Here is a 26118-nt window from a genome sequence, read left to right as displayed (position 1 = left end):
TTAAGGCTTGTTAGGACATGGGTTAGTAAATTCAGATTCAGGACAGCTTATGCACTTTAGGTAGCATAGCAATTAAATGCCACTACCTGATGTTTCTGATTATCCTTTCTGTTTTTTAGCAAACTGTTTCTAGCAGAACAGAAAATTGAGAAATTTAGTAGTATATCAGGTCATGTATAATACCTTTTTATTCACTTTTTTATGTGTCACCTTTCAACCACAAGTATTTTAATTTGTTTCTGTGTGTGCGCACACACGTGTGTGAGTGTGTGTTGGTTTTGGAGGGATGCCCAGAGTTTCCCAGCTCACATTTGAGGACTGTGCTGGTTAGGTGATATACAAACACAACTGCTGTTCTTGTGAGGTTGTACTAATAGTCTTCCACCTGTAAAGCCAAAGTCCTTGTTATGATTTTGGTTGTACAGGGCTGAGAGGTGAAGTAAAATATAATGTAAAAAATTTCTCTTATACTGAAACAAGTTTCTTAAATAATATTATTTACATTTGTGTCATTTTTTAAATTGGGATATCTGTGAAAGATGCAAGGGATGCAGGCCAATTCCTTTGAACAGCAGAGCTGGTCAGGATATGCTTCGCTTAGTTGAGACAAACATGTGAAGTCCAAGAAATGGAGTTATGGTTGGAAATAAAATAAACATTTTATCTCCAGCATTAGTGTGTAAGGAGGAGGATTTTCTCTTTACACGATCAGGTTATTGAAGGAGCAGTGCAGGGGAAGAAGGCAGGCAGGGAATATGAAGTGACTTATCTAGCAGGCTGTTGGCTCTTTGGAGCCGTGGTTATTACAAACTGCAGGATTCATTCATTTCAGTCTGGCTGCCCATTTTCTCTTAAGTTAATCTTTCCCATGTTGCTGAGCTTGAGTTTTTATTCAGCTTGACGTGTTTTGGGTATAATTTGTCCTTCTATTGTTTTTTAATTGCTGCTTTGGAGGAATGAAGTAGTAGACTTCCTAAACAATTAATTTTGATGGTGTATTTTTGTATTGTGTGTTTAGTGTGCTTCATGTTTGTCGAGAGAGTAGTAAATTGGTGCTGTGGAGAAGATGAGGTTTAGGAGTAGCTGTGCATGTCCTTGTAATTACTTTTAGATTTCTAAAATTATTTCCCAGGTAAATCCAAACTCCTGTTCTGAGACAATGCTTTTGTCAACCTGCTTTAATGTTAGTGCAAGCAAAAATGCTTCACAATGTTCTTGATGACAGGTTTTTTCCTGCTCAGTGAAAGACGTTAAACAAAGAAACTTCTCATTCTAATCTCATTTCAGGTATTTATCTGTCAGACTTGACATATATTGACTCTGCCTACCCCTCAACAGCAAGCATTTTGGAAAGTGAGCAAAGAACAAATTTAATGAACAACATTCTTCGAATTATCTCAGATTTGCAGCAGTCATGTGAATATGGTAAGCTAGTGTGTAAATATCACAGTGTGAAAGAGAAGAACTTAAAAAGCTTTAATTTTTGCCTACTGTGATTCAATTCAAGTAAGGTTGGATCTGTGTGAATGCCATTAACACCCTCCCTCATCCTCTCAGCCCAAATGTCTGGGTTTATTCTAGTATTTTTGGTTAAGACAATCACCCATCAGGGTGAGGAGACAGAATAAAATTGCCTTTCTCTTACATTGAGCAAACTGTAGTATATATTTTCTGATGATAAATGTGTAGTAGTACATCATACTCAAGAGTAGTTTTACTGGTATTTATGAGCTTCTATGCTTGTGTTCATAATTTTATGACTGAATTCTAAAAATAGGATTTCTTTTGGAATAGTACTTTTACTGGAGATAATAAAATACATTCAGCTTGTCTTTTGGACATTTATAGTTCTGTCCATAGATCAGATAATGTATTTATTTTTCAAAGACGGTTTCCCTCGCAGTCCTCTTCCCATTCTAGTAAAGTCCTAATGCTGTGTTTGTGATGGTGGAGTGTGAATTAGCTCAGGATTGTGGCTTCCCTGAAAGCTCAGTGTAAAGAGAATGTGGGCTGTGAAGGGGTCCTCAGACTCCATGTTCCAGTTCTGGGCCTTTGGTTTGGCCAAGGATGTTGTTTTACTTTTCCCTTATGTGTGCCCTGATGATCAGCTCTGGGGTTTGTGTGTGTGGAGACTGTCAGCTCAATGCATGAGAATTGCTGTGAAGTTCTAAAATTTCAGTATCATTAGGGCCTGTAGTCTGTACCTCCATCTCACATAAAAAGGCAAGAGATCTGAATCTGTTCAAATAGTTTCTGGAAAAAACTTTGCTTACCAATGAGTGGCACAGTGTCAATAAATGCTGTCTGTTTTCCAGATATTCCTATGTTGCCTCATGTCCAAAAATATCTAAACTCAGTTCAGTACATAGAAGAACTACAAAAGTTTGTAGAAGATGACAATTACAAGTAAGTACAAAATGCTAAACTGACCATAACTTATTACAATATTACTTCTATAACTCAAAGCCTATCACTTGTGAGATTTGCACTTGCATTGGGGAATTGTATTCTATTATGTGGGTGTCCTGCCTGTGGCAGGGGGCTGGAACTAGATGAGATTTAGGGTTCCTTCTGACCCACACCATTCTGTGATTCTGTGGTGATGCACCTCAGACACAGCAGCTGTGAGCAGCTGTGGTTCCAGCAGGATGTTGTGCTCAAGGCACTTTCCCACATGCTGAATGGCAGATCTGCTCCCTTTTCCGTGCCAGACTGCACCAAGGCCTTGCTTCAGGTGGGTTTGGTCTGCTGAGAAACATGGCTCACCTGTAACACTGCTCTGTCATTAGGAGGAATCCTGTGGTTGGAGATGGCTCAAGTCATTCTGCATCAGAACAAAACCATCTGTGCATCCAGCCCCAGGTTTTTACTGAGGGTGACTTACAGCTTTGACTTGCAGATAATACTTCATTTTATACTTTCTTCTTTGATTAGGTTATAAAGTGTGAGTAAAACGTAAGCACTTGGTTTTTGAGAGGCAAGTTCTCTGCCTGTTCCTCCCACCCAAGGTTTCCATGTCCTTAATTAAAAGATTATTACTGTAATAAGTGATTTGGCGTCCAGCAAAACTGGGGGAGGGAAATCTCTGGCAAGAGACAGGAACTGAGGATAGGAAACACCCTGAGGCAAATCTGTTGCCTATGAAGGGGGGTTTTGTTCATTGGCTGATGTGCTCGAGGAGGTTCCCCACCCATTCCATCCTGCCCGCCCGGGAAGTTTGTCACCTCAGAGGGCTTGAATTGGTTGCTTGTGCAGCTCCCTTGGAATGGCAGGAGGGGGATGCACACTTCAGGAGCAGCTGTGCTTTGCCATTTAATAGCCCTGGCTTGATTTACTGAAAGGCAGCAAATGGGGACCCTTCAGTTTATGTCAGAGAGCAGTCAACGAGGACTCAGACCCTTGGCTTCTCTTCTGAGCTTTGGAAGTTGTTCTCTGCCTGTCCCTGTGGAAACATCCACATCACCTTTTTCCTGGGATGTTCTACAGCCTGATTTGGGAAATGTCACTTGTCTTTCACTGAGAGTAAAACTCTGTGGTCAAACATTTGAAGGAAGGAAAAAAAAAAGCTAACCCAAACCCAAGCTTCTTATCTGCAGTGTCTCCTTAGGACACTGTATCCATGAATTCCCCTCTCCACCTTCCTTCACCTTCACTGGCTGGGACTCACTGGCAGGGGGAATTTGACTGATGAAGGAGCTGCAGTCTCTTCATCCTCTACAATCCAGTTTTGGTAGCAGGGCAGTGACTGGAGACAATGGCACATAAATCAGAAGCGTGGCTGCTGTTTACAACGTCTGGTTTTGCACTGATGGGTTTTGTACATCTCCAAACTGAATGTTTTTATGGTCAAATTCTTCTTTTTATTTGAAGAATTGTTCTTACTTAAAGTGGCTCTTCTACTTTTCATCCCCTAAGGTGTCTATCAGCATAAAGGTTGAAGTTAGAGAACAACAACTGTGACTTGAATACATGTTTTTCTTCCTAAAAGATTGTATTTCAAAAAATTAAATTATAAAATTGTAATGAATCATTGCTATACTGTCTGGAATGGGAGGGAGAGGAGCTGTCAAACTTTAAATTTTTCCTCCCCAAAATTAAATAGATGCTTTTTCAGGGTTAGTAGTTTCAAAGATTTTAGTTCTGCAAACTGTGTGGACAAGATACACTTAATCTTCCTGGAGTTATCTGCCCCTATAGTCTGCGTTCTTTGTGGGCCTGCTGGAAATGGCATTAAAAAGTTACAGAAAAAGCTTGAATTATGGCTGAAATCAAGTTGATAATGTGTTTTCCAAAACACAGAAGAGGATTTTGGCTTTTGGACCAGTAAAGACAAAAGGCTTGGTGCTCGGCACACTAGTGCACTTCATAAAAAAATTTAAAATATGAAGTGTTCCAAGAATAAATGTTTTGGCCAAGGTGGGGGAGAAGTTGTGTATTATTTTCAATTTTATTTTTCCCAGGTTTGAGCTGGAGTAGCAGTTTCATGTGTGTGCCAGCCATCCCAGGGCACTGAAGTTCCTGGTGGTCTGTGTGAACCAAAGCAATAGGCAGGAAAAATCAAGTTTGGAAATAGTGTGTGCTAAAGATAACTTTGCACTGTTTGTATTACCTTCATAGTATTCCTTGCAATCACAAAATCAGGCAGCTTGCAATCATAAATTTAAAAAATTCTTCTTCATAAACTTATATTTTTATTTCCTGATAAAGTAATTTTTAATGTTTCTTTAATGCAGACTTTCATTAAAGATAGAACCAGGGACCAGCACCCCCCACTCTGCTGCTTCCAGAGAAGATTTAGTAGGTAAATGCTTAATAAATGTGAGAAGACTTGAGGTTGTCATGTGCATTATTTTAGAATTGCAGACGTGGAAAATATTTGCCTGAGGCTATAAAGAAGTGTGAAGTTTAAACACTGCATGTTTGTAATAAAAAATCTAAAGGTGATCTGTAAAGAAGGAATTGAGTCGTTTTTTCAGGTTCTTGTATGCATTGTGGCACTAAGTTGTTAATGTCATTTGGGGTGAGGAGCTATTAAATATTCATTCTTTGTTGTGTCTAGACAGAAGGGCCTTCATCTAAACTTTTCATGGCATAATATGCTTCCAAAAATGAACATTCTTCTTGATCAATGCCAAAAGTGGTTGAAGGCAGGAGTTTGAAAATGTAGAATCAGTGGGACATGCCCAGTGCTGGTATAGTAAATGCAGCCACCTTTAGGACTTGCAAAATACTTCCACTGGATGGTCTGTTTCAACTAAGTGTGTTTGGTTTTGATCCTCTGCAAAAACCCTGAAGTGCCAGGGGTTTAATTGTCAATAGATCAAAGAGTTTTACTGAAGCTGTCTCTTAGAAAGGGACTTTAGGTTTTGTGCAGCTTTTCCATGATTTTCTAAGTGATCCTGACAGTAATTCTGAAGTGACTTGGGAGTAATGTCTTTTTTTCTTCCCAGGCTCTGAAGTTGGAGCATCTCCACAAAGTGGAAGGAAAAATGCTGCAGCTGAAGGAGCCTTGCTACCACCAACACCCCCTTCACCTCGGAACCTGATACCCCATGGACATAGGAAATGTCACAGTCTGGGCTACAAGTCAGCATTTTGCTTAACCTAAAAATCCTGAGCTTTTTTTTTTATTATTTTTGAAGCGATGTATCATCTTTCAATACAAAAGCTTTGCTTGTGAAAAGCAGCAGGACTTGTACTACAGTACTTCACTCACAGAGCAGTTTGTGGCCAGGGAGCAAGCTCACAACTATAATGCCAGTGTCCCAGCCAAGGAGAATTTATCAAAATAGGAAGGCTAAAGTTTTGATGATAAGACTAGTCAGTGAGTTAACCAGAATGGCTGTCTCTGAATGACAAAACTTATCAGTTTTTAGTAACTCATCGCCACTGTAATTATTTCAAATTCAAAATTATATCACTGCTTTATTGATATTTTTACAGGGAGACCTCCTTTATGGACTTTCTTGGTACACTGTTTAGTAATGGCTTCAGGCTTTTTCCATATAATTGTACTTCTGATATTATCTTGATCATGATCTCATAATTTCCCTTGTCTTGTCTTCAAAATGCGAGATTGTAGCCACTCAGTAATGAATAACTTCTATTAAGTTTACCTTTAATGAGCTACAATGCAATGCTGCAGCTCAATTATGTATTACAGAAGATAAAAATAGCAGAAGGTATTGAAAGTAATAGTTGATGTACTCCTGACTTCCTCTTTGTTACATGAGTTTTGTGCACTTTTAAAACTGGAAACTCCTACCAGTAATTTAGGTAAATTAATTTATCAGTTTGTGTGCAATTGCTTATGGCTTGGCCATGGTTTAGTTTGGCTTTAGGAGCACACTGCACACAGTCCTTCAGGATGTTAAAGCAGCTCCTGGGAGGTCCCAAAGGCGAGGTTGTCACGTTGTGTCCTGGTTGGTTTCCAGTTTCATCCACAAGATGAACACGGCGGAGTTCAAGAGCGCGACGTTCCCCAACGCGGGCCCGCGGCACCTGCTGGATGACAGCGTCATGGAGCCCCACGTCCCCTCCCGAGGGCAGGCTGAGAGCTCCACCCTGTCCAGTGGGATTTCAATAGGTACGAGCTGCAAACACACCCAGCACTGCCTGGCCTTTTATTAAAGGCTTTAGCACAATTGGCTGGTGATTGAGCAGTGCTGTTCCAAATTACTGCTCCTGTTGTCAAACTAATCTGAAAAATATAGGACAAGGACGGTGACTTCATTTACACACCATGAACTGAGAAATTATGAACAAGATTTTTGGTTTGGTTTTTTTGTTGTTGTTGTCTGCAGTTTTTTGATTTTTTTTCTTTATCCCTGTTATGATAACAGCTTCCAATACTGTTCTTCCTCAATGGAGGTGGAAGGAAGTACAGGACATGATTTTCTATTATCTTTTCCCCCCCTAAATCAATTCAAGTTTTATAGTGAGATTTCTATTTAAAATGCCATATTGACTTGACAGTGTAAATTGCTGACAGTTTTAAGAGCATAATTTCTAAATGCTTCTGACTTTGACAGAAGACAGAAATCTAACTTTCAAATTCCACAAAATGTCAGAATCTACTAAATTTTGATAAATTATTTATCTTCATGTATTTAGGGTGGTGCTTTGTTTTGAGAAGTTCTGCTTCCTGAGTTTCCTGTGTGAGAAGAGCTGTTCTTTTTTTCCTGTTGCACACAGATCTTTTAGATGGAGGGAGGACAGGACACAAGTGCCTCTCAAGTCCACCTGTTTGCAGCCAGGGCTGACAACTGGAACCTCTCACTGCAGTCCTTTTCCTCAGAATTTTTTTTTTTTATAGAATTCAGTGGTGTTCAATTTTTGATGCAGTTATGATGATGAAAGATCCTTGTAGTGCTTCACATTTCTTTGGATAACTGAATTTTAAAAGCAGTTTTGTTTTTTAGCCTTTGTGGAAGGAAATAAGGTCACAGATTGCCAGATGATGCTGCTTCCAGGAGCTGTACATGTATTTTCTTGAGAAGGAGGCCATATGGAATTAGACCTAAGTAGCTGGTCTAAGTGAACCTGTTCACATCAGGCAGCTTCCACTATTTAATGTGCATTGCCTGACTCTGGTCCCTCCAAGTTCTCTGCTGTGGCAAAGTTTTCCATTTCAAAGCCATCCATCAGGAATGGTGCTTCTCCTCAGCACCCAGGCAGCTTCCATTCCCAGGGTTTGCATGGTGCAGGAGACCCAGGCTTTTGTCACCACTGCTGAAATGTAGCATTGCCCTTTTCTCAGGCCATTGCTTTATGGATGTTTTCTATCTAAATGCTTAAGAAATTCTCTGCAGTTGATCCTTTTTCTCCTGAGTAAATAATTTCTGTACCTCCATTACAGCCTAGCAGGGAAGGTTTGCCAGAGCTGACAGGCAGTTTCTCATAAGGTGCAATTGAGACCCAGTCACCATTTTTATATTTTGGAGAATATAGGATTTTCCTACTTTGTCTCCTCTCTGAATTTTTCAATTCTGTTCTCTAGCTCAAGCATGACCTGACAAGCTGGAACAAAATTGCCATTTTAGAAGACTTGTATAAATGACTTGTAAAACAGCAACCTTGGGCATTTTGTGCAAGATCAGCATTTGTTGTTAGAAATTCCCCTCTCCCATTCTCTTTCATCTGCAGCCTCCCCATACTCAGTTTTATCACTGTTTTGACAGTCCAGCAGTGGTGTTATTTTTGCTGTTCCTTCATGATGAAAACTTCAATGACAGAAAAGTTTGATAGAGGTGCTAGAAATATATATGGAAGAAGAGGGTAGGTCCTGGAGGTTTGCAGTATCTATTACTGCAGAATTCTTGGAAATGTAAGTTGTCTGGCATTCTGTGCTGCTGCCTCAGCAGGATTTAAGGAAGTTGATTGAAGCTGCTGAGTTCCTCCATCATGTTTGAAGTAGTCTGTTTACTCAGGACTTGGAATTAGTACAGTCACTGCAGCAGAGAGGAGGTTTATGGTATTCTACAACACAGCTTCAAAAGACTGTCAGGGAAATGTCTCCTGAATGTGTGTACTGAAAGGAGTGTTTTTCCTCACCTTGCCCATAAATGTGGATTTAAACCTGTTGCTCTAGAAACAGGACTACCTTTTTTACATATAAGCCTATATGGGACTTTACTTTTTGGGTAAAAGATCCTTCTTCAAAACATGGACAGAGTTTCTGCTATGTCAGCACCTTGAACGTGCCTTTAAAGACAACTGTAATGCTGCTTTAAATCACTCCTGTGTTTTGAGGGCTCAGAGGTGTTTAGACCTTTCCAGTCCTTTCACATGGGAGGATCTGATGGGATCTGCCTCTGTTAAATATCAAAACACCCCCAGTGTAACAACACTGTCCACAGGGATCCATCAGCAGTCTGTAACCTAAAGCACACGTTGAAGTGGTGATGGACATTTTGGTTATGCCCTGCTGGGAAAGGCTGACAATCCACTCTGGGAATGGTGCAGAGCGTGCCACAGTTTTGACACCCATGTCATTAACCTTTCACAGATGAAGAATATACTGACTGGGTGGGTTTTATTGCAATGAATGATTCTTACAGCAGCAGCAGTGCAGAAAATGAGACAGGTAAGGGGTTTGCTCAAAACAGGCTGATCTGTGATGTGACAGCCAGAACTTTATCAGATTATTTTCCTAATTTCAGCTCTTGGAGGGGGAGTGTGCCTCAACATTCAACTCATTGTGAAAACAAACAAACTCAAAAATATTAAAGATACAGCTCTTTTATATTTATTTCTTGTGCTTGGGTCAAAACAGTTCTTGTTGCTAGAGCTGTGGGAAGGTGTTATAGCTGATGGTCATGTGTTATGCTGGAATCAGGGAGCTGTACCTCTGGTTCTGTTGCCATACTCCTATATTATAAATAGGTGCTTGTTATCTGGACAGAAGATTCTAAAAAGTGACAAATCTTTTTCCAGCAGTGCCAGAGATATCCTAATAAGAAGGAACAAGCACTGCTCCAGTCCCATGTTACAGTGTTAGATGAGAAATGTTCTCTTGAATTCAGGAGTGTAACAAGAGAAAATAGTCTCTTTTAGGTATTTATAAAGTAGATGACTACATTTGAGCTGGTTACAGTTGGAGCTCTTTATAATCACTTAGAGAATTGAAATCCTCTATGGATTTGCTATAATTCATCTCATTCTTGGGTGGGTGGCTAAAAAGAGGTTATATGGCTTGAGTCCTTAAAACCTCACTTTATTTCTGTTGATTGCAGACACTTTGGAGAGACAGCACAAGCAAATACAGACAGATGAATAGTGCTGAAAATGTCTGTTTTGTGCAGACAGTGCAGAATATGTGCTTTTAGTAGATTGGGACAGATGCTTTTACTTTGCAGTGGAAGTTCATTGAGAGGCCCCGCTCACTGCTATCAGCCAGGCCTAAAGCTACAAGGTGGTTTTGTTCTTGGAGGGCTGTGTTTGGATGAGGTCACTGTTTGGGTGAGGTCACTGTGTACACTCTGCCCTCCTGAGGTGTGAGCATTGCTCTTGGCTGGCTGCAAGGAACCACCTGCACACTTGTACCACCTGTTCTCATGCCTCTATTTGCCTCCTGTCACCTCCTCACCCAAAAGCAGGATAAATTAAGATGATTTTACTAGTTCCTGGTTCCACTCAGAAATAGCATGAAACTTCCTTTAATTCATAGGATATTTTTCCAAAGAATATATGGTCTTCTATTAATTCCCAATTTTCTTGCGCTTTTAAAGTATTTATTGCTTAAGTGTGCTCTTAAGTATCTTTGCAGGAATTTCAGCTTGTTTCATGAATGTTCTCAGAAGCTTTGGATTTCTACCATTTCTTTCCACCAGTTTGTCTCTGCTGTGTTACTGAATTTCTTAAGCTGAGTTTGTTTACAATGGCAAATTGTTCAGATAATTCCTAAGCAGTAAAGGGAGCTGTGTAAAACAGGCCCTTCTTTTCATGCACAGCTTCTGTGTGGCTTTTCTCCTCTTACAGCATCTAACCTAGAGGATGCAAAGTGATTTTACTAAGGAAGTTATTCTTTGAGAGTGCTCTCTCATGTATACCACTTCAAAACAAAGTCAAGGTATGAACACAGGAACACTGCTGAAATTGAGATGGTAACTTGAGATATTTAAAAATTCAAAGGAAACAATAATGGGTTGTGTTTGTAGCAGTGTTGGATGCAAATTCTTCTTAAGCTATTTTTTCCCCCACTTATTTTTCCTGATCTGCAATGATATGGATGAAAGCTCTAGAAAAACTAGAACTCTTGAACATTTGCCTTTGTTTGTGTGTTGCAATCACTGGAAAATAACTTCAGCCTTTGTTCTAATGCAATTGGAGGAATTAATGCTGCAGAGTCAAAGAAAGGAATTCTAAATCAGTGTGAATTAATGTAAGAAAGTTTCTTTGTAAGAACAGTACATTTCCAAAGTAAACTGGATGAAATACATATGAGAAATCAGCTTTTTAATGAATTCCTCTATTAAGTCACCACCTCGAAGTTATTGAATTCTACAAGGGATTATATTTCTCTTTAAATAAATGAAGTATAGGTGTAGGTACACAGTGTATGCATTTACTTTCAGGGGTCTTGGCAGCCTGTAGAGTAGGGAAGACCTTTACACAGCCACTGTTTGTTTGATTCTTTAACCTGTACTGTGCTGTTCAGGTGGGTAGGACTGAGTCATCAGATCAGATTTCAGGTAGGGTTTCAGGCAGAAGAAATATGTCAGGTTTATATATATATATATATATATATATATATATTTTCTTTATATGAGAGTATGGATGCCTGTCTTTTGCCTTAAATGTGTATACCCAGACATGCTATTGTGAACTACTGCTTCTTTAGTGATAGGATAAATAAAAAAACTGTATAATATTAGAGGTTAAAAATGCACATGTAGGTGCCTGGATTTGAGAGGGGAAGATACAGTCTAGCACTCCAGTTCTTCCCCAAGAAGAACTTGATGCTTTCTTGGTACTGTTTGGTCCCAGGCTCACTCTCTGGATGTGTTTACATCAATGTAATTATACAAACCCCCTGTTTCTGCCCCATCTTTATCCTTTTGCTTATTTGCTTTTGCTGATTTTTCACAATGAAACTCACTGATGGTATTAAAAGTTTCTATCAGTTCTCTGGCATGATATTGCTTGAGTCCTGTGCCAGAGTTGCTGCCATCTGTATTGGGTGAACTGGGGAGCCAGAGCTGAGCTGTCTAAACTGAACTTAAATAGTTAAATAGTCATGAGCTGCATATGAGGGTTTGCAGTGTGGTTGTGAGCTCACCAAGCAGAGCAGAGCTGTCAGGGCATGGAGCCCATCTCTGAGGTGCTGTCTGGGCTGGGCTGTGCTGCAGCCATGGGTGTTCAGGCCTCTTGACCAGTTCTGTGGTAGAATTTTCAGTTTTCATGGTAGAATTTCAGCTCTGCTGGGTCCGTCCCCAGCTCTGGAAACGCGGTGTAACCGGAGCCAGGAGAGTGTCGATGACAGATTTGGGAAGGGGAAAGAATTTTTAGTCTGAAGACTTTTTAAACTCTTTGGGGTTGGTTTGTTTATATTAACACCTGTTTAACTTTGGGGACTAACTTCTGGATAAAGAAAGCCTGTGTTAAGTGTTCAATATCCCCAGACTTGGGGCAGCGAGTGGGTGCCGTGACCAGGGGAGTGGATATGGGATAGCACAGGCATTCCCTATCCCATAACTGGGAACCTCATGCTGTTTGTGTGCCTGGGGCACAGACATCTCACAGACATCCATCTGCCTGTGCACATCTGCAGATGTGAGCAGAAAATTCACATCTGAACAGAGCTGCAGTGCTGGGGCTCTGCAGACAATCCTGAGCCTTCTCAGATAATCACCAGCACAGTTAGCAAAAAAGCCATCTTGCCAAATGCTGTTATTCCTAAGATAGGGAAAAAGCCTTCATAAAGACTTTATTTTGTTTCAATCCTGAACCATAAATTTATTAGCAATGAAGAAAGCTAGGAAGATAGTGTTTTGTGTTAAGTGGTTTCTTACATGAAGCCAAAATTTGTTTAGAACTGTAACTAACAGAAAGGGCTTATACTACCTAGGATTTGTTATTAAGTTTAACCTGAAGAACTTGCTTGAGGTTGTTGGAAAAACTCAAATATTGAGTACATACTTGAGAAGAATTTAAGAAGGTGATATATTTTTAGAGTACTGAATGAATGAAATATTTCCAGTTGAGGTGACACTCAAATAGTGCACTTAATGTTTAAACAGAGCTTGGCTAGACATCTAACTTTTATAAAGTTAAAAACAGTCCCTTTTACCTCTGTTTTGTTTTGGAAGGAGAGATATCAGGTATTTTGTTTTGCTTTTCAGGAAAGGGGTGTTTTTCAGTATCAGAACTTGTCTTGCAAAGTATTTCTTAGAGGGTTTTAGAATCTAAAAAATCCTGTTGGAGATGTTTTTATATGGATGTTAGAGGAATAGTCAAACACTAAAATTAAACCTTTTCCAGGTTTTTGTTATAATTTTTACAACCCCTGCAGGCATCAATGTCAATGTTAAATCAATTGCTATGATGTTTTGTCCAATTTTTTTACAAATTGATGTTCCTTTTAAGTGTAATTGTTAATTTCTGTATATATTTAACTTTTTAAGTGAAACTTCTGGTTTAGAAAGCCCCCAAATTCCTGTAGGTTTTCTCATACTGTACTGATACTGTACCAAGGAACTTTGTAATTTTGTGATAGATGACATTTTAGCTCTTGATCTAGATTGCTTTGCATTTTTACAAAGCAGCTCTAGCTTTTAAATCTTTCTGTAGTGTACTTAGCACAGCAGTTGAATATAACTTTATTAGCAAAGCTGATACAGTTGCCATCAAAATGTCATTTCAGGTAGAATTATAATGTATCAGCCTACTTTAAATGCAAACAATAACTTCATAATGCTGTCTTATTAGGGGGTTTTAATTGTGTGGATCTGTCACAGGGGCCTAAATTAAGTAGAACTCTAGTCATGTGCTTCTTGCTAATACAAAGCTAAATCTAAGCAGCAGTAAGAAAATAAATAAGATTCTAAGTTTCCCTAATGCTTTCAGTGCTGGCTGAATGAATTGACAGAAATTGCTGCCCCATTTTGCAGAACAGATTGCTCCAAGTAACCACAAAGAAAACTTCAATTATATGCAAGGGAAGCTATTTTCATGTTGGGGTTGAACTCTACCATCCTTATTGTCATTCCATCTGCTGAAAGGATTTCAGCGCCTTAAGGTCTTACTGTGGGAGATTCTACCACAAACAGCCTTCCTCAAAGACAGTCAGCTGGGAGGCCTGACCCAAAATGCCTGCCTAAAGTTGTTTCTGAATTGTTGCATCTGATTCTGTCTCCTCATCCCCAAACCATGCCACTTATAAATGAGAAGAGATTCATGTTTTGCCTTGCAGAGAATGCAGCTGTGGTTTCATTAGGATGGAATAAATCACTGAGCTTTTCACTGTGGTGTGAATTGTAGAATTTGCTGGAAGTATTGAGTGGCAGTTGTTTCTTCCAGGAAATGGTGAGGACTTTGCAAAGACTCCTGCTGTAAGACCAAGCTCCACCTGGACAGGTTACTCCACTGGTTACTCCTTTTTTTTCTGGGATAGTTCATGATTCACCTGGTAGTCTTTCTGTATAGAAGTGCCTGGGATAATGTGGAGCTCAACCCACACATTCTCTTTTCCACATTGCAGCTCAGGTGTAAATTGTGCTGAGCAAAACTTGTGATTATTGTTATGGCCACTCCTGTGCTCACCTGCCCTGTGGCACCTGAATGTTTGCTGATAGATTCAGTCTGAGAGGGTCACCTGAAGTGCCAGCACTTGCTCAGCTCAGAGGAAGTGTAACTCAAGCAGGAGTAACTGTGCTGCCCTTCTGTGCCCAGAGCTTCCTGCTGCTGTCACCCTCCCTGCAGCTGAATGCTTGAGGATCAATGATCTGCAAATGGAAGCACTAAAAACTTAAAGGCACTTCTAGAAAGTAATGCAGGTTACCTGCTGAATGTTTTACCTCCCTGCTGAATGTTTAACCTCCCTGCTTGCAGCTCTCCACTGCAACATCACTTCTGTATTTCATAGCTCCTTCCACTACACAAATGGCTCTTACTGTAGAGTTGGTGTGAACCAGGTTAGGACTTGCCTTTAGGAAAAATTCAGAATAAGCTGAGAGCAAATGATCTAGTCTCCCATAGAGATGGTGTTAATATGTGGATGTTGAGCTAATGTTTGCAGAAGAGGCATCTCAGTTGAATTGGCTGGCAGATAAAGGCTTGTATTTTCTCTTAAATTTTGCACAGAGGGAACTTCTGCCCATGCTGAGATTTTCATGGCTCTGGGCTGGAATTACCCCTGCTGTGTGTAAATCTTTATTGCCTCCATCTTTACTCTGTGTTTACTCATGGATATCCAGACCTACTTTGCACACATGATTTTTTAGGGCACTGCTTTTCCCTGCTGATTTTCTGTGTAAACTTACAGGGAACTGGTTCCATCATTTTCATCCTCTGTTTCTCTGAGGGAACTTTTGAGTGACGAGCATTGATTCGGATTTTTTCTTTTCAAAATAATTGTATTATTTTGTTGCTTCCCTTTTTATGTGGGTGTTCAGGCAGCAGAGCAAACAAGGTGGCAAGTTAGTGTGCCAAAAGGTGGCTTCAAGTATTGACTGACATGGAATTGCACTGATATTTAGGCTTTGGGATTATCTGGAGCCAGAAATGTGGGTTTGAAGTGATGAACAAGGCCAATAGCTCCTGTGGGCAGCTGGGGTGGTCTGAAAGGTGCAGAGCAGCAAGGCACAGATTGGAATTCTGTATAAAAACTACTGATTCCTGTTAACAGCATCCATATTGATAACTATTTACTGATTTTTAACATTACAGATAGCACCCACCTTGTCTCTATATTTAAATGCTTATTTTCAGACTGATGGGATTTTGTGGAATTGTAAAATTACCGTTCTATTTATGGGACTGCCATGAGTGGATGCATCAGACATTTGGGGTTTTGGATTTTCCACTATTTTCAGTGTTTAAAATGAAGTGTTTCTGGATTAGTTTACAAAGCACAGAAGGAAATAATACTGTTGTGATCTGATAGAGTAAGTGGGAGATAGCTTGAAAAATTGTTTAAGGCTTCTCAAATCATATACTGGAGATTTAACAATGAATTTACACCTCTGTGTCATGACTGTGTGTGACTTGATAAGAAGCTGTTTAAATAAGTGACCTGTTTTTCTCAATGCAGACAAATCTGTGTTTAGGGTGTTCTTTATATTCTGAAAATAAGGTTCCTATTTATTAGTGCTACTTTTCTTCAACTTATTTATGTGGAACTAGACCCTGTCCCTTCAATCTCCATCTCAGTGTATGTGAAATTCCTGAAGCAAATCACAAAGTGTTTTCCTTGTAGTATTTTCCTGAAGTATTTTTTTGCATTTCATCTTCTTAATATTCTGATATTCAGAATCTCAAATATTCTGATTTGTTTAGATACAATTGACAGAGATGGTTTGTAGATGAAGAAATAATGTATCATCTGTTGTTCTTTTTCTCTAGGTAGCAGTGATGGTTCTGAACTCAGTGAAGAGACTTCCTGGCCAGCATTTGAAAGGTAAGAAAAATTGTGGTTTTGTGTTTTTCTATTCACATTGTTACCTAGAGTCTCTCACTCAGTCCTCAAAATGATGCTTTTTTCACTGAACTAGAGATCTTCTGCCTGTCAGAACACTAAAAAGCTGTAGTAAGTTCACTGGATCTGTTAAAGCAGCATAGAAACACCTTCTGCTCACTAATGGTTATTAGGGCTTTTATCTAATGGGGTTATTAGGACTTTTCTCTGATGAGGTGCTTACTCAGTGCACACATCCTTGAAGGAGCTCAGCCAGAGAGCCATTAGACCCCAAAGGTTTTGTATATGTGGATATCACATGTGCTGTTTGTGTTTGTGATTTTCATTTTCACTTTCCCTGAGACACTCATCTGTTCATAGTCCCTTTGCTCTCTTCTCATTGACATTGTCACCTCTTTTTCCTTCACTGTTGCACAACAGTGCCCCTTGCTCATGTCTGACTTTGTGGTCCAGAATTAACGAGTTGTTCCTTTTCCAGCACCTGGGAGTGCTCAGGTGGCATTGACCACTTCAGCCCATGCTCATGTTGGATTTGAGAGTGTGGAAAAAGACAAACAGCTGTAGTTTAACATAGAGAAAGGGGCAATATTCACCTTCCCACAGCTGAGTAAGATGCACAGTACAGTGCATTGCTTGCTTCTATAACACAGTTTCAGGTAGTCCATCAGCTTCAGAGTTACCATGGATGACTTTTCTACCATGCTTTTACATTTTTCATAGGAATTTTTGTCAAAAACATTGTCTTTTTAGTTGGGAGCTGTTACCACAAACATTCTGTTGAACTCATTGAAGCAGTTAAAAGTTCTGTCTTAATTTTAGAAGTCGTCTTTGGAAATCTCTCTGTGCCAAAGGTGAACTTCTGGATGCCTCATGCCTTAAATATGGGTACATACATGAGGAAAGGCCCTAAAGAATTTCATCAGGTAACATTCCACATGAGCAGAGAACACAAATGGGGTCAGAAAGGCAATCTCTTAACTTGCAGGCTGCATCACAGAGCACCTACAACATTCAAAAGGTTTCTTTCTTTCCCTTCCTTGCTGCCTTATGGAATTGTGTATTGGTATCAAGATGTTTCTCAAAGATAAAAAGTCATTAAGTTAGAAAAAATGGTGAGTTGAGTGTTATTACCCAGAGCAGCATAAGAAACTTTGAAATTTAGGTTTAAACTTATGATAACACTCTTCAGAATTGTTGTGTGGACTTCTGAGACAAAGCAGGGACTTTTCATTCCTGTGCTAATGAGAGCTGGCAGCCCCAGGCTCCCCCAGTTAAAATGTTTGCTCCATGTCAAACAGAAGATTCCTCCTCCAAATTCCGCTTGTCTTCTGTACTTCCCTCTCTCCTGAGAGAGCTCTTGGGAACCCTGTTGGAGATTTCTTGTGTTTCAGGGTGAGTTCTCATGCCTGTTTCCAGGGAGAGGGATAGGGTTCCTTACAGACATTCCCAGCACCATGTGTGAAATTCCTAGAGATCTGCAGCAACCTTGAGTCTGTTCCTTGCTTTATAAGATGATGAGGCATGTTTTAAAATTTAATAGGTAACACACTGACATGCAAGTGTCAAAATTTAAACTAACTAGAGAATATCTCTCTCTGGTTTTGGTCTGTATAGTGAAGCACAGTGGTTTCCATTCTTTATAGAAATATTTAAGTGAGGGAGAGACATCAGTTGCCTGGAATTATCAACTCTGGCAAAACTGGGATACATCCAGTGTTAATGAATGTTTTCTATGCAGTGAAAGTAGGAATTCAGTATTTCTCTGTGTTTTAGGAACATCTTTGGGTAGGAAGGCTTAAATCTGCATTGTAGCCCTTAAGAGGATGAAAACAATTCCTCCACACACAGATTCCCCAAGTAACAGAAGGAAATGTAAAATGTATTCTTGTTTTTCCTGGCCTTTCTGCTTGTAGCTGAGGAATGCAGAAGGGGTGAAAACTAGAGCCACTGATTGTTTTTAAATGCAACAGAATCTTAGTTTGAAACTTGAGAAAGAGTTTTCAGCATTGGAGTGTCCCTTAAGGCCAATCAAAATTACTGGAAGGACTAAAATTTCAAGTCCTTACAGTTATATCCTGTTAAGGGCAGTGTATTAAGTGACACTTCAGTCTCACTGGTTGTCATCCTGAGTGTCTCTGAATAGATTTCCCTGAAATAGCAGGATTCCAAGAGTGGTAGCCTCCTTTTATCCAATAAAAAACAAGCTTAAAGGTAAGAAGAAAACATACTTAATTTGCATGCCATATGTATACAAAAATAAGCAGCTCATTTTACTTTATTTTTCTTTATTGTTTTATTTGCCTGTATCTTGAGTGTGCTCTGAAAAAAAATTCATAAGTTCAAAGATATCTGCTGTGTTGAGAAACAAAATGGCAAATTGTGGAACAGGTTAGTAGATGGTGATTCATTAATATCTTTTTGATATTGATAATAAGGCTTGTACTTAACTGCCTGCTCCCAAAGAATTGCTGATCTTCAGTCTTTCAACAGAATACAAGCAGCTAGGAAAAATGGATAAAAAAAGGATGTGAGGACAAAGTGCCTCAACAATGCTTGTGTTGACTTAAATGGAATTCAGTCATTTAAAAGGATCTGATTCAGAAAAATAAAGTTCAGTGAAGCAAAGCAGTGTTCTAAAGGCAGGTCTGGGGCACAGTGACTGAATAGGGATAACAGGATGGATCAGGTAAATGAATTTAAGATGTGGAGCTTACAGGTAAAGTGAACACCATAGATGAACTGGAAAATTGAAATATTGCTGAGCTGATTTCCATGTTACTGAGCACAACAGGATTTTAAACAATGTCAGGTGTATTTTGACAGAGCTTGTGGTTTCTTGCAGCCCAACAGCTTCTGTGTTTTTGTTCATAGAAGTGAAACTGTTTTTGTAGTAACATTAAAGTCAGATTTCAATGTAAGTTTTAGCAGTATGGTTCCTTTACATTTATTTGGTCTAAACTAAATGCAGACTTTGCTCTAAAAATGTGTTAATCTTCAGTGCCAGTAAAACACTTCAGTATTGTGAGTTCTGACAAAGAGAACATCTGCTGAAATGAAAAACCATATTATTTACTTCTGCATGCCTTTTTAAAATAAAATGACTCGCTTTTTCTTACGTGGAAGAAGTGGCTTTGTGATATGCACACGAGCAAAGCTGTGTGCAGTTGTAGCAGTGGTGCTGTTTGTGTGAATGACAGTATATGTAACACACCAATTTATAATGGAATCCAACAGGAACAGGTTGTACCATTCTCTCGGCCCGGGGACAAGAGTGTCACGAAATGGCCATCGAGGCCACATGAAGGCCAGCAGGTACAATCCCACTGCACACAGAGGTGTCAAACCTTCCCTCTGCTGTTGGTGATTTGGTTTGGTTTAATAATTAAGTGGGTGTTTTCTGATGTTCCCTTTCTAACTTGTGTGTCAAAATAAAGGTAGAGACCTTTTTCTTCAGACTTGAAACTTTTCCCTTCAATGACTTACTCTATATCAGCCTAAGGACTGTTCATTCCAGTCTGCAAATCCAAATCTGAACCATTGGATCTTTCTATCAAGGTTAAAGATGTTTTGCCAGGGTAGCTTTTGAACTGCCTGCCACTGTGGAGCAGTGCTGGTAGTTCTCATGGGGAAACAAAGCTGCTCCTGGTGCTAATGGATGGCATTCCAGATGTTTTCTTTGCTGGCAGTTGTGTTTTGAATTTCTTTGCTCCTCTTCCCTGAAATCAGAGAGATGCCTAAAATGAGTAACACATTCAAATTGCCCCCAATTTAATATATATTTGCAAGCTGACAGAGTAACATAACTGATTATTCTGATTCATTATGGATACTGATTGTGTCTCCAGCTGTGTCACTGTAGTTGGGAAAGAAATTGCCATTAACTGTGAAACCTCTGTCATGTTAAGAAGCAAGCATTGTCTCACTGAATTAAACCCATGTTCACATCTGTCAGTGTCCAAAATTGTCTCCATATCATCATCCTCAGTAGGTGCTGCAGTGAAAGTGTTTGTCACATTTCCAGTTTACTTTGGACATAGGATGGATGAAACAACAAATCCTGGCTTCCTTCACCGCGATTTTTGGGTGCTGTTCAATCTCTTGGCTTTTCTAGAAAGCTGCTGGGTTCAGCACTTTAGTTACCTGCTCTGATTGGCATTCACTGAAATGATTCCTGGTGTAACTTTTCTCTGATGGGAAATGTTTTTGAAGCCAGTCAGCTTTGTAATTTTAACCAAGCTCAGTTTTCTTTCCTCAGTGCTGTACCTGGCCTTTGTTTCAGCCCATTGTTCTCCAATCCTTTGTAGGGCAGATGATCAGTAGAGCACCAGTTGCATTAAAACACCTTAAAGCTGTGGTTTGGGTTTCTACTCTTTATTCCTGCTCCCTCCCGCTCTCCTTGCTTTCAGATATTTTAAGGATTGTGCATGTTTGAGCTGTGCTTTGTTTTTGATGTGCTAATGGTTCTGGTGTTTCTAACCAAAAAATAGTCAAATCTTTCCTGCCAGGGCTGAAGGAGAGGTTTAACATGTACAGCAACTTTACCAATGTACTTCAAATGTTTACTTTTTAAAATTAATTTTTCTTGTCTTTCAGTCGTGTTTTGAGTTTTAATTTTTTTAATTAAGGATTACCTGCTTGGCTAATTAATTTTTCTGATCACTTTTGCTTGCGAGTGTTAATTCCACAACAGCAATTCCTTGTAACAGCCAAAGTCTTTTTCCACAATGAAGTCAAATAAATAGAAAGTTGACGTTTTCAAATTACCATGAAGGTATTTGCATTAGTGTTTGGTAACGGTTGGAAAATTACTTTAGGAAAAATATTTTTTCACACAACTCTTCGCATGCTCCTTTCAGCTCCCTAGAATCTGAAGATTTGGCTGTTCATTTGTATCCAGGAGCAGTTACTATTCAAGGTGTTCTCAGGAGGAAGACTTTGTTGAAAGAAGGCAAAAAACCTACAGTAAGATTTTTTTTTTTAAATAAATTAATTTTCTCACCTTCTTCGTTTGCCCAGTTATAAATGCAGTAAAATGGCCATTGGGCAAGTAGTTCAAGTGTCTGAGATCTCCTCTGCCTTGCTGATTAAGATTTAGGGTCGTTGCCAGAGTTTCAATCCTTCTGTTTGGTGCATTTAGTCAGTTTGTAAGGCTATACACATAATCTAGGAAGTAGAAGACAAGAGGATGCTGCATAAAATTGTCTACAGTTACTGATGACTTTAAAATGGAGAGAATCATGTTTTGTCTTCCTTAACAGTAGGTAAATCCCAGCAATCTATCAATAGATGATAACCCTTAGTATTTACATTGCAAATACATGATGATAAATTATAAATCAAAATATTCAACACATTCAGGACAATGGGGGATACCTTGTGGCAGCACCTAAGATGGAAAAGGAAAGGGGCAGATGAGCTCTTGACTCCACAAAGTGTTCTGTAGGGATTGCAGGAAGTATGGAGCAAGATGCAGAACATTTTTCCCAGATTAGAGAGGAAAGGCACGTGATCTTTCTGCTTTCTGGAGTTTTCATGCATTCATAGGCCTGCATGAGTAACAAACAGCAGCTTTGGAAACATGGCTGATGCTTGGCTGGACAGTCAGTGCTCTCATGTTCTTGCAGGGTGGTGCCTCCTCTTTCAAAGCTCAGTGTTATGAAGCATTTCACTTATCCATTGCACTTCTAGGTTTGTTTGTTTGTTTGTTTTCTCTGCAGGTAGCATCTTGGACAAAATACTGGGTAGCACTGTGTGGAGCCCAACTCTTCTACTACGCTGCAAAATCCCTGAAGGCTACAGAGAGAAAACATGTATGTAAAGCAGGCATGTTCCAGTATCACCTGCCAAAACTAAAATGTGATTTCCTGATGTAAACACTGAGAGTAGCTCATGCCTTGCCTGATTTCTAGTCAGCACTATCCTGTCTCCCAGTCAGTCAGTCACCTCATATGGATACACCCCAGGGAAATATCATTTACATTTGTATGCTACACCAAGAACATCTGCTTTGCATCTGCCATGTGTCTCTGCCTTTGCTGGACTTTCAGGAGAGGAACTGTGTCATTGCTCTGTCCATTTTCAAAGTTCTGTCTTTGGATGATTTCAGTCTTGCAGCAGTTTGTCACGGTTTGAAATCCAAACAAGCACTGATGAGGGAAAATTGAGCAGTCACAAGATAGAACAATTAAACATGTACTGATTTCAGCTGTGTGGTAAAATTAGGCCATTTGGTTTTTCTGTATAATCCTGTAAGCCATTAACTGCAGTGAAGTACCAAACACTTCATCTGCTCAGCAGAGAGCTGCAGTGTCAGATGATGCTGGGGTTCCTTTTATTTGCTGCAACTTGATCTGAAAGAAACTAAAAATGCTTTGTTTGTGTGGGGAAGGAGCAAGAGGATTTTCTGTATGGGTGTTAAGATGTGCATTGTTCCTGTTTGATGTCCCTAATTAATTGTAATGATTCTTTTAAGAAACTGGGTAAAATTTGAGATACTCGAATCTGAGTTCATTCACTACTCAGAATCATGACTTGGTTGCCTTGGTAGGTGTTTCAGGTTAATTTATGCCAACTGACACTGTAGAACACTTGCTTTGCATAGAGCTTATGGAATTTTGCAGAATGAGTTCTGCTTTTGGGATCCTTGTAAAGGGGACTGTGGTACAAAATGCTGTTTTCTTATCCTAACATTTTTATGTGCAGAGGGTGGAGATTTGAAGCTTAACATTTCTGGTTTGCATGCTCCTGGATATTTGAAGTTGCTGTGTGGAAAGTTTGTGTATAAAGTTCCCTTAATCTAAGAGATTATTTCCCTCTTTTTATTGGAAGTTCATTAGGAAACAGTATTCTAATGCTCATTACTTTCAGAACTATTTATGTGGTTTCTTGGCCATCCACCCCTACTAGCTTTGCTTAGGTAAGATTGAAACTGATCCTACTTAATTTGAACCTTCAGGCTGAAGGTTCATTAGCCAATCCTTCTGTCTTCTGGGTGTCTTGGGAGAAGTGTATGTGTTTGGATGCATTTGTTTCTGGCTTCAGTGAAAACTTTAGGGAAGGATTCCACCTCATTAAAAGGAAAGAGCAGACTTGTAAGCTCTTATGAGTAGAAATGCAAAGTATTAAAAAATAAGAAGGAACCAGAAGAGAACTTTTGTTGGCATTATGTCACTCACAGCTAGTTGCCTATTTTTTCTGGAAACACTGAGAAATGGAAAAGAAATTTTTGTGGTAATGTCAGACTTTGTGTTCCTGTTACTGCTGTGATTCCTTTGGGCTTTGTGCCAAAATTGCATTTTGTTTTCTTTTAGGAATAGAATGTGTATTTGTAAGTCTCTCTGGTTCACTGTTCTTTACAAAATTGTGGAGGATTTTACCAGACTTGTATCTATTTATTCAGAAGCTTTTTCACTCTTCTGTGTTAGCATTTGGAAACAATCTAAATAGCCTGCAGGTTTAGGGAATTTGAAAAAATTAGTTAGCAAGGAATTATATTGATTGGAAATTAAGTATGTTAAATTTGCATTGTTTACCTGTTTCCTTCAGAATAACAATTTCAATAATTTAAATAGTCTTGCCCTTTCCTTAGCAAAAGTAAATGAAAGAAAAAGGGATAGAGTCTGGTACCTGATCCTTCTGAGTCCCTGTTCCTGTAAAAGCCTTTACTTTGCCTGGAAATACAGTCACATCCATTTACAATGTTATTTCAGAGATTATTTTCTAAACCTCTTGAATTGACTTCTGATATTCTCCGAGTCTCTGATTTGTTGTGACACCTACAACATCTAAACTGCTGGTGAACAGAGGCTTAAGAAGCCAAAATTTGTCTCGCTTGTGTGCTCGTGTTTCTTTGTCCAAGAGGGAAAAAAGTGGTTTGTTGTTCAGCAAACCACTGAGGGAGTTTGCAAACAGAGGTGAGGAGGTGTTGGGGTCCAGGATTTCCCATCTGGAGCCTACCAGCCATGGTTTGCAGATAATGAGAGGAGTTTGAGCAAGGCAATTCCCAGGAAGAGGAAGAGGAATGGTAGTTGAAAGCAATGACTGCTGAAGAACATTAATTCCTTTTTAATAGCTGGCTCTGTGAAGTTGGCCTGAACTGTCCAGCACAGCCTTGGAATTGGCTGTACACAGCTCATGTCTTGCTTTCAGCTTTTTGGGGCAGCAGACAGGCTCTGTTCTGTTTGTGGATGCCAAGCCTGTTGTGGAGCTCAGCCTCTGATTTGGTTTCCCAGGTGCAGTTGAGGTTTACCTATTGTAATAACTATTTACTACAGTTTGGGTTGTCTTTTATTTAAACAAATAATTTGCAGTGAGTAGTCACAGCAAACCTCTGCTTTAGAGGTTGTTATTATCACAGAGCATGACCTTTATTTTGAAATTAGAGTGGGAAACCTGGTAACTGCTGTTGAGACAGAGGGACTGGTTGCTGGATTCCAGTCCATTAAACGAGCTAATAATAGGTGGTCAGTGACTTGTTCAGCTGCTCTGCCTGTGTTGATGGCATAGGTTTCCATCCATTTCACTGCAGATTTATTGTACAGAGCCTCAGCTTTGCTTCTGGAGTCTGTGGAGGTGACTTGTCAAGGATCATGCTTCAGTTCTTGTTTGGTTGCATTTTCAGGAAAAGTTAATCAGGAGAGAATGAACTGCAGATGGTCAATCATCCCTAGATAGCAAGAGCATGAGTAAATGCTCCAGATACTGTCCAGTGATATTCCCAAGAGGTGCATTCTGCACAATGAAGAGATCCAAGGCTAGATTTAGATTTTGGGTTTTTTTACTTACAGATAAAAAGGATGATGCCATCTACTTTGGAGCAGGTTTCTTTTTCGAAAATTAATACATTGGAGATTTACCTCAGCAAAATATTTCAAGCATCTTCTGGAGCCATTTAAACATGTGTCTTTTCTGCTTCCTTTCTCAAGCCCTCTGTGACATGGAAAGGAACCCTGGCAACAAAAGGCTCAGTCTGCTATATAAAGTTTCCTGGCTGCAGCTCTCAGGGTAAACGTGTCTTGATTACAGGCATGCTTTTGACCATTCTGCTGCTGCAATTGCTCCAGGCAGCTTGGAATGCATCGACACTCAAAAGCTCTTCCAGGCTTATAATAGCCAGCTCTTTGGAAAATTACCTCATAAAAATCCCAGAGTAATTTCAGCAAAAGGGGCAAGAAATCCCCTCCCTTTTAGACACAGACAAGGCAGCTCTTCTCCTGCCTGTGGTCAAAGGCCAAGGAGTGCATCCAGTATTGTGTGCTGCATCTCCTAAGAGTAACAGCATAACATCAGCATTGAGTTTAAATAATGAACAGGTTTCAGTTATTACTACAGTAATGGAGAATTGTCTGTAAATAAGCATGTGGACTTGAGAGCCCAGAAATTTAGTTCAGCACAATATGAGAGGAATGTGAGGACAATGGTTTTATCTTGTATGCTGAAGTGGAGCTCACAGAGAAGCCTCTGTGAAAAACTGCAGCACTTGTGCACATTTAGAAAAGGGCAACAGTAAGAATAGCCACTTGAACTTAGACTTCAAATAAGCACCTTGAAAAATACACCTGTAAAATAACTGTTTATAGTGATTGGACTGAGAGCCTTGCCAGTTTCTGTGACAACATAGCATGCATGAGAGATTTTTCTGTGTTTGTAGGTGCTTGAAAAGCAACAGAGACTTTTTATGCTTCATGCTTCAGCACAAAACCTCATTAGTTCTAAGCCTTCCATTGCATGCTATAATCAAAATTAGATGGATTTATTTGTAGGGTAGAAAACTTGGTATTTGTGGCTCAGGCATTTCACTGAAATACCCTGATGAAGAATGCTGTCATTGTGGGAAGGATGTTCAGCCACCAAAAAATTATTTGAATATTATAAATCTTTAGAATCTCAACAGGAGATGTGGAGGAGGAGATTTGTAGGTGCCAAAATGTTAGAGTGAAAAGTCTGTTCACATATTAATTCAGAGGTTTTGATTCAAAGATTTA

The 26118-nt window shown here is 39.5% G+C and overlaps 1 protein-coding gene across 5 annotated transcripts in view; it reads left to right on the top strand.

The window, feature by feature from the left end:
- RALGPS2 (Ral GEF with PH domain and SH3 binding motif 2) overlaps positions 1–26118 on the top strand; it is a 114078-nt gene that overhangs the window by 77072 nt on the left and 10888 nt on the right. For 4 of the 5 annotated variants that reach the window (XM_064719377.1, XM_064719380.1, XM_064719378.1 and 1 more), the window contains exons 9-17: positions 1288–1425; positions 2316–2406; positions 4734–4801; positions 5451–5586; positions 6435–6586; positions 16063–16117; positions 19370–19447; positions 20992–21097; positions 21853–21945. In XM_064719377.1, coding sequence (XP_064575447.1) covers positions 1288–1425; positions 2316–2406; positions 4734–4801; positions 5451–5586; positions 6435–6586; positions 16063–16117; positions 19370–19447; positions 20992–21097; positions 21853–21945 — 917 coding nt within the window. The remainder of the gene's footprint in view (positions 1–1287; positions 1426–2315; positions 2407–4733; positions 4802–5450; positions 5587–6434; positions 6587–16062; positions 16118–19369; positions 19448–20991; positions 21098–21852; positions 21946–26118) is intronic. The other variant, XM_064719381.1, reaches the window with a different exon arrangement.

Source organism: Zonotrichia leucophrys, chromosome 8 (assembly GCF_028769735.1).
Source record: "Zonotrichia leucophrys gambelii isolate GWCS_2022_RI chromosome 8, RI_Zleu_2.0, whole genome shotgun sequence".
NCBI classification, from domain to species: Eukaryota; Metazoa; Chordata; class Aves; order Passeriformes; family Passerellidae; genus Zonotrichia; species Zonotrichia leucophrys.
Note: the sequence above shows the minus strand (reverse complement) of the source record. Positions and strands in the feature narration are given on the sequence as shown.